We start from the raw sequence: 13,961 nt of genomic DNA, 5'->3' as shown, positions 1-13,961 counted from the left end.
TGTACCTAACTTTCCAGCCCCTTTAGTTGCATTGCTGCAGAGGCTGGAAATCTGAAGCGAATGCTAAGAAAACCCCTGGCAGTGTCAGTGGGGAGAAAGCCGATTTGATATTTTCAGAATTGGATCCTTCCCTACGGTTGGACGATATTATGGATCAACGGCATTTTTTAAAAGGAACAGCGTAAGTGGAAGGGGTAAAGAAAAGCCTAAGTATGCATTGAAGGACAGTAAGTGGAGAAAGACATTCAGATGAGACCAACTCCTCCTGCCCCCCCCCAAAAGAAATGGGAGGGGTTTCTGGCCACACTCACCAAGACCAGAAAATTCCACCCAAAGGTAATAGACCCATTTCCATGGTGCACCAACGCACCCCCCCCCCCTCCCCCCGTAGTGGGTTGGATGGGAAAATTCCACCTGATGTCACCTATCAACATCCTTTGTCATCAAGTATACCTGGGGCCTGGCCTAATTACTGGCCCGTTGGGTGGATTGCTGCTAAGTGAAGAGTGTAATGAAATAGTCAATAGATTTTTTTGACGAAGGAATCTGTTAGTGGCCAAGAAGGACGCGGGGTCATCAATCGATCTCCCTGTGGGCTCTGTAGAATAAGAGTTTCCCCAAAGTGAGTGGGAGCTCGCCCAATGAGAAACGAGCAGTGGGTGTGTAAAACACGTGTTTACAGCCTGGACCGGACATTGTAGGTCCGAAGTTTAGGACTTGTCTTGCTGCAAGTCACTGGTGCAGCCCCTTTATGTATAATAAAGTGGTGTATTAGCATAATGAAAAGTATTGTTTCTTGTGCGCTATACAGACAAAACATACTGTTAATAGAGAGGGAAAGGAGAGAGTGCAGAATGTAGTGTTACAGTCATAGCTAGGGTGTAGAGAAAGATCAACTTAATCCAAGGTAGGTCCATTCAAAAGTCTGACAGCAGCAGGGAAAAAGCTGTTGAGTCGGTTGGTACGTGACCTCAAACTTTTGTATCTTTTTCCCGAAGGAAGGAGGTGGAAGAGAGAATGTCCGGGGTGCGTGGGGTCCTTAATTATGCTGGCTGTTTTGCCAAGGCAACGGGAAGTGCAGAATGGATGGGAGGCTGGTTTGCGTGATGGATTGGGCTGCATTCACAACCATTTGTAGTTCCTTGCGGTCTTGGGCAGAGCAGGCGTCATACCAAGCTGTGATACAACCAGAAAGAATGCTTTCTGTGGTGCATCTGTAAAAGTTGGTGAGAGTCGTACCTGACATGCCAAATTTCCTCAGTGTTCTGAGAAAGTAGAGGCATTGGTGGGCTTTCTTAACTATAGTGTCGGCATGGGGGGACCAGGACAGGTTGTTGGTGATCTGGACACCTAAAACCTTGAAGTTCTTGACCCTTTCTACTTTGTCCCCATTGATGTAGACAGGGGCATGTTCTCCTTTATGCTTCCTGAAGTCGATGACCATCTCCTTCGTTTTTTTGACATTGAGGGAGAGATTATTGTTGCCACACCAGTTCACCAGATTCACTATCTCATTCCTGTACTCTGTCTCATCATTGTTTGAGATCCAACCCACTACATTGGTGTCATCAGCAAACTTGAAAATCGAATTGGAGGGGAATTTGGCCGCACAGTCGGGTGTATAAGGAGTATAGTAGGGGGCTGAGAACACAGCCTTGTGGGGCACCGGTGTTGAGGATGATCATGGAGGTGGTGTTGTTGCCTATCCTTACTGATTGTGGTCTGTGAGTTAGGAAGTTCAGGATCGAGTCGCAGAGTGAGGTGCCGAGGCCCAGGCCACGGAGTTTGGAGATGAGTTTTGTGGGAATAATGTTGAAGGCTGAGCTGTAGTCAATAAATAGGAGTCTGACATAGGTGCCTTTGTTATCTGGGTGCTCCAGGGTTGAGTGTAGGGCCAAGGAAATAGCATCTGCTGTGGACCTGGTGTGGTGATAGGTAAACTGAGGAGGTGTAGCGTGGTTCAGGCAGGTGCTGACAGTCATGGTTTGAGAAAATCTGGCCTGGGCAACAGTGAAGACTGGCACAATGGGGGAGAGTGAGCAGGCTCCAAGGTTCTTGGAGAATGCACTGCAGGCTTTCGGGGAGCAGGTGGAAAGGAGTAACAGTGGCCTATATCCACAGGAGGCCATCAAACAGATGTTGGGAAGGAGTGTGAGTAGGTAGTTGTGGAAGTCAATGCAAGGTGTACATCCTGACAGGCCTGGGTGTGACATCACAAGAAGTTCAATGACTTCACACAGTTGTCGAGGTCAGTGAATATATTAAATGCCATATCGCACCATGAGCCTCCGTCATTGCTCATTTCTCACACTCTCATTACTCACCTAACAATCTCTATTGATCCAGCCTCACACAAACAGTCATCTGCTTCATTGCACCTTTGCAGAATTAAGACTGCTGCAAACTTACTGCCCACATTTCTCAGCCTGCACACATTGCCAGCTAATCCACTATAACTGTGACAGCAACCCTGCAAACAGACTGCACAACCTTTCCTTTTCTATTACAGTAAAAAGGTGTCACACCATTGGACAATGCACTTAGTTAAAGCGCATCGGCATGCCCTCGGCCTATGGAGAGTACATTGCAGGATTAACCATATAAATACTGCAGCTACAACAGCAGGTTAGAGGCTGGGCATGCTGCACTGAGTAACTCCCCTTCTGACTCTCAAGCCTGTCCACAATCTATAAGCACAAGTCAGCACTGTGATGGAATACTCTCCACTTGCTTGGATGAGTGCAGCTCCAACAACAAAAGCTCGACACTATCCAGGACAAAGTTTGGCACCCCATTCACCCCTTCAACACTTACTCCCTCCATCAGTGATGCACAGCAGCAGCTGTGTACCATCTACAAGATGCACTGCAGCAACTCACTAAGGCTCCTTAGACAACACTTTCCAAACCCACAACCCCTCGCCTAGAAAGACCAAGGGAGCAGATGCATGAGAACAACATCTGGATGTTCCCCTCCAAGTCACTCACCATCCTGACTTGGAAATATATCACCGTTCCTTCACAGTCGCTGGGTCAAAATCCTGAAATTCCCTCCCTAACAGCAAGGTGGGTGTACCTACACCACATGGACTGCAGCGGTTCAAGACGGCGGCTCACCGCCACCTTCGTGAGGGCAACTAGGATGGGCAATAAATATTGGCCTCGCCAGTGACACCCATATCCCATGAAACAATAAAACAAAAGGGAAGGGCCATTGCTGAGTCCTGGTCAGTAACCAGGTGGAACTCATTGAAGGCGGTGATATCCTCAGACCTAATCCCCTCTCAGGTGCCGCTTTCCTCCTCTCTCTAACTCTTTTTCTTGAAGAAGGTTCTTCAGATCTATCTCAGGCTGGACAAAGTCAAAACTGAGTCCAGTCCCCTCCGAGCCACTTGGCTGCACTATACCCCCCCCCCTCCCCCACTGGTGCTATCCAGTCCCCTCCGAGCCACTTGGCTGCACTATACCGCCCCCCCCCCCCCCCCACTCCGCCCCCGCCCCCCCACTGGTGCTAGCAACCTAGTGCACCATGTCTGGGAGCAAGTGGTATTGTGCAAAAACCTTGAAGTTAGCAAGTCAGCCTGTGCCACACTGTTTGCTGTAGATTCTTACAACTTGAAACAACTACAGAGAGTGAAAAACATCAATAGATTCATGCAACAGTCAAGAGAAATTAACTTGCTGCTACTCTTCAGCCCATCATGTCTGCGCCAGTCTATTCCAATCCTATTTTCCATCACTTGGTCCGCAGCCTTGTATGTTATGGTGTTTCAAGTGCTCATCTAACTGCTTCAGATAGGCTGCATGACACTGTCTTATCTCTTCAGCTCAACTGGAACCACACTTTGTTAAACCGATCCCACAGGAGCTCAAATGCATAGACTAGCTGCTTGGTCGAGAAGTGTCCAGCACTTATTGTTGTTCAAAACCAGTGTTTTCTGCAAACATGCTACATTTCCAGAGGGCTTTTTTCTCTTTCCTGGGATGTGTGGCAAGGCCAGCATTTGTTGCCCATCCTGAATTGCCCTTGAACTTGGTGGTTTGCGAGTTTGTTTGAGGGTAGTTAACCACATTGCTGTGGCTTTGGAGGCACAAGTAGGCCAGAGCAGGTAAGGACGGCAGATTTCCTTCCCTAATGGACATTAGTGAACCAGATGGAATTATGACAATCGATGATGTGGCACTGGGTCTCGATCATCTCCAGCTAACTCCATCTTCAGTGACAGATGCTGTATTGAGGATATGGCCTTTGGGTCCTTCCTGCCTCCCTTTCATCTCCTGAGCCCCTCTGCATTCCCAGGGTTCTTCCCTTCTTGCAGAGGACATTGTCTTTCAGTGCTACTGACCCAATCTGAGAGCTGTGCCCCCATTGCCAACCACAGTCTTTTTGGACGGGTGGCTATTCTATTGGAGAAACTTAGTTTGTTCTCACTGGAACGACTGAGGTTGAGGGGAGACCTGAAAGAAGTCTACAAGATTATGAGAGGCATGGACAGAGTGGATAGTCAGAAGCTTTTTCCCAGGGTGGAAGAGTCAATTACTAGGGGACACAGATTTAAGGTACGAGGGACAAGGTTTAAAGGAAACGTACGAGGCAGATTTTTTACATAGAGTGGTGGATGCCTGGAACTCACTGCCGGGGGAGGTAGTGGAAGCGGATACGGTAGTGACTTTTAAGGGGCGACTTGACAAATACATGAATAGGATGGGAATAGAGGGATATGGTCCCTGGAAGGATAGGGGTTTTAGTTTGGTCGGTGCAAGCTTGGAGGGCCAAAGGACCTGTTCTTATGTTGTAATTTTCTTTGTTCTTTGTTCTATTGTGAATGGCCGCTCTCCTTCTCTCCTGCTCCTGTGATGCCGGGAGGGGGGGAAGATTACCTCATTCAATCCCCGAGAGTTGAGTGTCCACTCTCCTGCCATCTCTGTAGTGCCAAGGACGTGCCTCTTTGCCCTGCTGACCCTCTTATGGGGCTGGCGCGATTCCTTGGGGTGGCCTTGAGTGGCTCCCCACTGTGTACCCACTTCTCCTCAGCTGTTCCGAGACTGCCAGGATTCTGAAACCAATGCACCTTTTTAAATATTCCACACTCCCCCCTCCAACAAGCTCTTAAACTTTCGAACAAATTGAGTTGGCCTCAGTGGGGAGGAGAGTGCTATTCCTGTCCCACCCTCATCTTGCCCTGATGAGTATTGCTGATGCAAGGACTCATGCCTTGAAGTTGATGCGCTGCCTGGTGCCAGTGTTTTCAGGGGTTCCCATATCCAATATCCAATTCCGTCTCCGTAGGCTGGGGAGACAATAATTCAGCTCCATATCTCAAAGCAGAGAATTAGCCCATTGTTCTTCAAGCTGTGGTGTTGAGTTTTCCAATGGGATTTGTTTCCTACTGTGAATCTTTCCTATATCTTTTCAGTATTAGCATGTCAGATTTTTAAACTTCCACCATTTGTAAATCTATAAAAATTCCTTTTTTTGAATAGCCCAGCACATGCACATATTTCTCATAAGTGCCATTAAGCGGCATCAAATTTTTAAAAATCAATTTCCAGGTTAAAGTCTTGAATTTCCACCTTAACTTGTTTTTCGTGTTACTTGTCTGGAGTTCCTGCTGATCTCTCACCCGCGTTGCACTGAGATCAGGAGAGCCCCCATGGAAATTCGGGACCATTATGCTGAAATTACAAACTATTTGGCAATGCCTGCACTGTGTTTGTGTCTGGGACTGGCTGCTTCTACCTGTTTTGATGCAATGGTTGCTCTTTCCCACAGAATCTACATGAGCCTGTGCAAGTGTGTACGTGTTAGTATCTCAAAAAGGAAGGAAATCTATCAATTTCCAAGGCCCTAAATGAGTCGGAGGGTAAATTTAACGCATAGCTTGCATCCTAGGACAGTGCACACAAAAACCCGACGTGTGCTGTCAAACCCTGCCCAAGTAGAGACTGTGAAAGCACAATTTCTGAACTGGTTGAAGAAGCAGTGCTTGTCTTTTTTTTCCCCGTAGCTTTTGCTACTTTATTCCTAATCAGAAAAGCCATTGAAGTGCATTCAGAGTCCCCACACGAGGGTCAAACCAGATCCAAACTGACAAGACAAGAACATACATCCCATCTTTGGCTCGGTCAATATCCAAGCCAACAGGATGAAGCATTACACCCCCTCCCAGACTTGATCTGGGCTTCATCTTAGCCAAGAGGCCAAGATGGCTTTAAATGGTAAGAAGTCTCACATCATTTAAAAAATGGAACAGGTAAATGCCTCTGTTTAACCTCACTGGCTACCCTGATCGCTTGCTCTACCCTAGCACAGGAAAACCGTGATCGCAGGCATCAGCACACCCCAAGTGCAATGGACTAGTCGCCTCCCCTGCCTGATTATGGTTTCACCCTTGCCAGGTGTCCATTGTGCTTGTTGGTGTTGAGTTAAGTTGGCAAAGCAATTCAAAATGGATGTCTGTCAGAGGGAGTAGATTTACAAAGGGGGTTCCAAACTTGGCACTTTTTTTGTCTATGCACCAGTGAACTGATACAGTTGCCAAGTCAAACATATATGTTTTTGATAATATCACTCATGCCCCACTGCCTATGTGTCAAAGCTGTTTTAAATGCATTGTGGTTTAGAATGCTGATGGAAACTGCCTGCATTGCAGCAGTGATAATGTGACCAACAACATGTTATCTTGGACATCAATAGCCATGAGATAAAGACATTCAATTTCCAGAAAGATCAACTGAATTTTTTCAGGTTCAGGTTCTGGTTGTATGCTTTGTTCATGAACTGAAACAGACTTAAGAAAATTAAACAGAAATTCGATACATTCCTGCCAGCTAAATATGGCTGTAGTCCAAATTAACAGGTGTTCCTAAAACACATCTGTTTCCTCATGTATGCCCAGCTCCACCTCACGAGCAGTTCCCTCAACCCTCCACTGTTTTCAATCCCACAACAAGTGCTCCCTAACCACCAGCTCCATCTCTCACCCTGGCAACTGTCAGATAATGTTTGACTGTAAGATGAGTTGCTGAACACACATCCACACCATCACCCAGGCCGCCCATTTCCACCTGCTTGCCCAACTTTGTCCCTGCCTCAGTTTAACTGCTGCTCGCACCCTCATCCGCACCTTTATCCCCTCTAGACATGACTATTCCAACACTCTTGGCCAGCCTCCTACATTTTACCCTCCATTAAGTTGATGTCATCAAAACTCTAATTTCCCCCTATGCTTGTTGATCTACACTGGGCTTCTTGAGAAACACCTCCATTTTAAAATTCACAAGCACATTGTCAAATCCCTCCATCCCTTGTCCCTTCCTATCTCTGTAATCTCCTTCAGACCCACAACCCTCGGAGATATCTGCACTCCTCTAATTCTGGCCTCTTGAGCATTCCAAATTGTACCTTCAGTTGCCAAGGCCCAAATATCTAAAACCTACTCCCTCCATCTCTCCACTCTCAACCTGGCTTTCCTTCTTTAAGATGCACCTTAAAACCATTTTTGACCTTTTTTTTGAGCTTCTGCCCTGACATCTCCTCATGTAGCTCGGTGTCATTAGTTTTATAACACTGCTGTGCAGTGCCTCGGTTGATTCATTACATCTAAGTTGTTGTTATGGTAATGTAGAGCATTGACATTGCTATCTGGATATATTATTCCAATCTCAATGGCTTTTCCTTGCCATGTCTCCTAACATTTTTGCAACCATTTTTCCAACTCCTTGTCCCCCTGTGGTGCAGCTTCCCTCACCAAGAGGTCTGGCTGGAATTTGTTCCTGGCTCTTTGCCCACCTTGGCCTTTAGCCAGGGAATTCAAGTGACTGGCCTCTGATTCTGTCTCCATTCTTGTAGAGAAAGCGAGCTCCCCCTCTATTTTCGAGCTGCCACTTCTCCTCTTCTCAAACCTTTCCTTTCTCATTGTTTACTTTCCTCCTTTTTGTTCCACTCCCCTCCCTGCTCCCCTTGGGAATCTAACTGTGTGCAATATTCCTGGCCAAAGCACATGAACAGGAGCTCTGAGGATACAGCCGCACTTACATCTCAGGAGATGTATTTTGCCATTCAGCACTTGCCACACTCTGCTTATAAATCTAGCATTTCAGATGAAAGATGTTAGCACACCTAACTGACAATTGGGTATCACACCAGATTGGATTTTTAAAATCTCTATTACATGTTTGTTCCACGCAAACCATTTATTTTTTTTTAAAAAGTAACCATCGTGGCATTCTTTAAAATTATATTTTAGATTTGTTTTGAATAGATAAAAGTCCATTTGATGTGAGTAACTTTAAAACACTTTGATTAATTTGGGTGGATGGTCAAGTAATCATTGAAATTTGCTTGTGAAGACAGACCCACTGTCTATTGCAATAAGTCCCTACCTTTGGTAAGACTGTGTTGCTTTTGTTCCATTTTAGATGCTCATGTATACATTCCTGGGTTTGACATCAGCACATTGTTACCGGATCAGCTGTATCGCTATTTTCGCTATGATGGATCTTTGACAACGCCACCCTGCTTTCAGACTGTTACCTGGACTGTATTCAATGAGACTGTCCAGATTTCCCAAGCACAGGTACGTGTACAACTTAATGGGCAATTTATAGAATCCCTACAGTGCAGAAGGAGGCCAAAGAACAAAGAACAAAGAACAATACAGCACAGGAACAGGCCCTTCGGCCCTCCAAGCCCGCGCCGCTCCCCGGTCCAGGATTGAATCCTGAATCCAGGATCCCCGCCCAATTTTCCAGCCTATCTACATACCAATATCCTATCCACCGAGCTGTCCCCCACAGCTACGATGCTTTGTTCATTACAACCTATTAACTCACCCCCACCCCCCCATTCCAGACCATGTGATCTCCAGGGAGAGGCGAAAACCCAGAGTGAAAAACCCCAGGGCCAATATGGGGAAAAAAAATCTGGGAAATTCCTCTCCGACCCCCTGAGGCGATCGAAACGAGTCCAGGAGATCACAATGGCCCTGATCGGAAAATGCTTCCCAACCCTAGTCATTTCCACTTCCACGAGAAACAAGGAACAATTAGCCCGCGCCGCTCCCTGGTCCAAACTAGACCACTCTTTTGTATCCCTCCATTCCCACTCCGTTCATATAGCTGTCTAGATAAGTCTTAAACGTTCCCAGTGTGTCCGCCTCCACCACCTTGCCCGGCAACACATTCCAGGCCCCCACGACCCTCTGTGTGAAATATGTCCTTCTGATATCTGTGTTAAACCTCCCCCCCTTCACCTTGAACCTATGACCCCTCGTGAACGTCACCACCGACCCGGGGAAAAGCTTCCCACCGTTCACCCTATCTATGCCTTTCATAATTTTATACACCTCTATTAAGTCTCCCCTCATCCTCCGTCTTTCCAAGGAGAACAACCCCAGTTTCCCCAATCTCTCCTCATAACCAAGCCCCTCCATACCAGGCAACATCCTGGTAAACCTCCTCTGTACTCTCTCCAAAGCCTCCACGTCCTTCTGGTAGTGTGGCGACCAGAACTGGACGCAGTATTCCAAATGCGGCCGAACCAACGTTCTATACATCTGCAACATCAGACCCCAACTCTTATACTCTATGCCCCGTCCTATAAAGGCAAGCATGCCATATGCCTTCTTCACCACCTTCTCCACCTGTGACGTCACCTTCAAAGATCTGTGGACTTGCACACCCAGGTCCCTCTGCGTCTCTACACCCTTTATGGTTCTTCCATTTATAGTGTAGCTCCTCCCTACATTATTCCCACCAAAATGCATCACTTCGCATTTATCAGGATTGAACTCCATCTGCCATTTCCTTGCCCAAATTTCCAGCCTATCTATATCCTTCTGTAGCCTCTGACAATGTTCCTCACTATCTGCAAGTCCTGCCAGTTTTGTGTCGTCCGCAAACTTACTGATCACCCCAGTTACTCCTTCTTCCAGATCATTTATATAAATCACAAACAGCCCATTGAATCTACACCGACTACAATCCCACTCAGGCCCTACCCCCATAACCCCATGCATTTACCCTAGCTAGTCCCCCTGACAAAGGGCAATTTCGCACGGCCAACCCACCTAACCCGCACATCTTTGGACTGTGGGAGGAAACCGGTGCACCTGGAGGAAACCCATGCAGACACGGGGAGAATGTGCAAACTCCACACAGACAGTGACCCAAGCCGGCTATCGAACCTGGGTCCCTGGCGCTGTGAGGCAGCAGTGCTAACCACTGTGCTGCCCTTTGGAGGTAGGATTTGTTACAGTGAAATAGCTCAAAAGTCGAGTGTTTATCTTCAGACAATACTGAATGGAAAACTATGCGTTAACACATGCATTTAGCAGTCGAGTGATCTGCCATGAGTTCCTGCCTCTCTTTTTTTGATACCTTTCGGTACTTTTATTCCAACCAAAAAAACCAAGTTCAAATTGAATACAATTCATGGTCCGCACGTGAGGGACAAACAGGATCCAAGCTGACAGGATGAGACATTGTGTCCTATCTTGGACTTGATCTGATGCTTCATCTTAGCCTAAAGACTGAGATGACTTTGAAAAATTGCATCAGGTAAAGCCTCGGTTTAACCTACCCTGATCCTTTACTCTACCCTATCCTGAGCAAACCACGATCGCAGGTGTCAGCACACTCCGCACCCCTACCCCGTGCAATGGACTAATCTCGTCCCCTGCATGATCATGGTTTCACCCCTGCCTGCTCATGCTTAAAAAAACAGTGGTGTGTTTCCACATTGAGAAAGGAACAGAACGTGGGGCCGAATGGCTTACTCCTGCTCTGAGTGCTTCAACAGCACTTGCTGTTGTCTTTATTTTCTATCTATGCTGTAAAGTATTATTTTAAACAACTTGGCAACAATGATAATTAATTTGAATACAATGCTACTTAACACTGCTGCCTCACAGCGCCAGGGACCTGGGTTCGATTCCTGGCTTGGGTCACTGTCTGTGTGGAGTTTGCACATCCTCCCCGTGTCTGCGTGGGTTTCCTCCGGGTGCTCCGGTTTCCTCCCACATTCTGAAAGATGTGCAGTAACTTCATTGCAGTGTTTAATGTAAGCCTAACTTGTGACTGATAAATAAACTTTATTTTTTTTTAGTTTATTTATTAGTCACAAGTAAAGCTTCCATTAACACTGCAATGAAGTTACTGTGAAATTCCCCTAGTCACCACAGTCCGGTGCCTGTTCGGGTCAATGCACCTAGTTATACCAGCAGTGCGTGTGGTGTCAGCCAGTCCACTGTCAATGGGTCCATTGAGGTCTCAAGTGGGCAATCCTGATGGTGCCAATATTTAACTGGTGGTAAGAGAGGCCCACATCAAGTGGCCAGCCTACACAGAGTGGGCTGGTGGTTAGCAAGTGGGGGAACCTCCTTATCTGGATCCCTTGGAGTGAACCCCCCTCCCAATTTGTAACTCCCTCCAGGTTACACTCGCCCATTAGCTTCTCAAAAATCAGTCTCACCACCCCCCCCCCCCCACCCCCCCACCCCCCCGCCACGAACATTTAGAAAGGTCCAATCCATTGGACGTCATCTCTTTTTTGCCTGGGTGCAGTACCGGCAGTGGCCACCACTCCCGGTAGTGCTACCAGTACATGGGGAGCTGCCAGTCTCTGCTTGCAGGCAGCTCTCGATTAGCTGTTTGCGCTGCAAAGTGGCTGGTGAATCGGATTGGCTTGCAGCTCTCCAGGGGAAGGCGTTCTTTCCCCCGGGCAGTCTCCCCATTCACCTTTTAGCCAGGAGGACCACAGTGCCCCATATAATTCTGTTCCAAGATTTCTTTGAACGTTTCAGCTCTATGGCTGAAATCTTCTGTCCTTGTTTCACAGCTGTGATTTTCCAGTGTTGCTGAGTTTTGCGTTCTCACTCACAACAGGGCTCGCCATTGGTGAGACTGGAGAACCTGGCCCACCAAGTCCACATAACTTCAGTTTGTATTAAAGCCTTTTATTAGCCAGTCTTCGCATGTGAATCTGTCTGTCGTAATCCACCCCGGGCATCACAGCCATCCCCAATCCTGACTTTTTGCCATAAAGAAGGGGATACTTGTATTCCTATAGCGCCTTTTGCAAATCACTTGGCACCAGACCAACTAGAAATCCAGCTGTCCCGCAGGGATATTACACTGGGAGCAACCCTTACTTGGGTTAGAGTGGGATTTCCACCCTCATCATAGAGGGACTTCCACCCTGGAACCTGCAGTGCAAACAGCATCAGAAGAGAGGAATGGCCAATGCTGCTGGGACTACGAGCAGATGTTTCCAGGACTTTAGGGATTTTGGGAGGGCCTGACTGGGAAACCCCAAGGAGGAGTGTTGTGGGGGTTAGAGAGATTGGCGGGGAAGGATAGAGCAGGAGCACAATTGAGGCAATACCCCTGATGGGCACAGGTACCCACCAACAGGAGGTAAAGCTTAAAGGAAGAACCATTCCACTGCTGTGATGTGGAGCCTCCGGCGTTGGACTGGGGTGGGCACAGTAAGAAGTCTCACAACACCCAGGTTAAAGTCCAACAGGATTATTTGGAATCACGAGCTTTCGGAGCGCTTCTCCTTCATCAGGTGAGTGATACATTCCACTACTGTGAGGTTCACAATAGTTGTTTTTTAATTACTAATTTACAGGATGTGGGCGTCATTGGATAGGCCAGTATTTATTGCCCATCTCTGGTTACCCTTGAGAGGGTGGTGGTTAACTGCCTTCTTGAACCGCTGCAGTCCCTGAGGTGTAGGTACACCCACATTAGGGAGGGAGTTCCAGGATTTTGTACCAGTAGAATGGTTACAGCACAGAAGGAGGGCATTTGGCCTGATATGTCTGACTCAATGCTAGAGCAATTCAGTGCCACTCCCCTGCTGTTTCTCTGTATCCCTGTAAAACTTGCCTCTACAGGTAATGATTTCGGGTAAAAGCCAGAGCTGAATCTGGCTCCAGCACACTGTCGGGCAGTGAATTCCAGATCCTAAATCATTGCTACGTAAATAAGGTTTTGCTCATGTCACATTTCTTCTTTTTCCAATCACCTTAAATCTGTGCCCTTTGGTTCTGGATCCTTCCACTGATGGGAACAGTTTCTCCCTATCTGCTCTGTCAAGGCACCTGAGAATTTTGAATATTTCCATCAAACCTTTCTTCCAAAGAAAACAGTTCCAGTTTCTCCAGTCTGTACACGTTACTGAAGTTCCTCATCCTTGGAACCCTTCCCATGAATCTTCTCTGCACCCTCTCGAATGTTTTCACCACCTCCCTGAAGTGTCGTGCCCTTAACTGGGTGCATTACTCCAGATGAGGCTGAATGAGTGTCTATGAGGAAGTATGCCTGCTTCTCCCATTTTGTTCATTTGTGGGACATGGGCATCACTGACCAGCATTTATTCCCCTTCCCTAATTGCCTGAGGGCAGTTGAGAGTCAACCACATTGCTGTGGCTCCGGAGTCAAATGTAGACCAGACCAGGTAAGGACGCCAGATTTCCTTCCCGAAAGGACATTAGTGAACCAGATGGGGTTTTTCGACAATGGTTTCACGGTCATCAATGGATTCTTAATTCCAGATATTTTTTATTGAATTCAAATTTCACCATCTGCCTTGTCCCCAGAACATTAGCTGAGTTTCTGGAGTCTAGCAATAATACCACTAGGCCATCAAGCACTGCTGGAAAGGCACTTTGCCTTTCTCCTCATTTTCACTGACCATGAGGGCAGGTAAACTCAGTTGGCCAGGATTAAACCTGTAAAGCAGGTTGAATATGAGGCTGCCCGACGACTGCTCTGCCTCTGTTAAACCCAGGTGTCATTGTACTCGGGTTTAAATTGAGTTTGAGATTTTTAATCATTTTCACCTCTCACCTGACTCCCAACCTAGCAGTTTTGGAGGTTGGGATTACCCCCATGATCTGATGATGTAGTCACATACCCAACTTTACAAACCTGGCTCCTTTTGGACAATGATGT

The 13,961-nt window shown here is 47.1% G+C and overlaps 1 protein-coding gene across 2 annotated transcripts in view; it reads left to right on the top strand.

Annotated features, from left to right (window-relative positions):
* Nucleotides 1-13,961, top strand: part of ca9 (carbonic anhydrase IX) — a 100,171-nt gene that overhangs the window by 47,231 nt on the left and 38,979 nt on the right. For both annotated transcript variants that reach the window (XM_078225987.1, XM_078226045.1), the window contains exon 7: nucleotides 8,421-8,578. In XM_078225987.1, coding sequence (XP_078082113.1) covers nucleotides 8,421-8,578 — 158 coding nt within the window. The remainder of the gene's footprint in view (nucleotides 1-8,420; nucleotides 8,579-13,961) is intronic.

Source organism: Mustelus asterias, chromosome 1 (genome assembly GCF_964213995.1).
Source record: "Mustelus asterias chromosome 1, sMusAst1.hap1.1, whole genome shotgun sequence".
Lineage (NCBI taxonomy): Eukaryota > Metazoa > Chordata > Chondrichthyes > Carcharhiniformes > Triakidae > Mustelus > Mustelus asterias.
The sequence above is the reverse complement of the archived record's forward strand: the minus strand, read 5'-3'. Positions and strand labels throughout refer to the sequence as shown.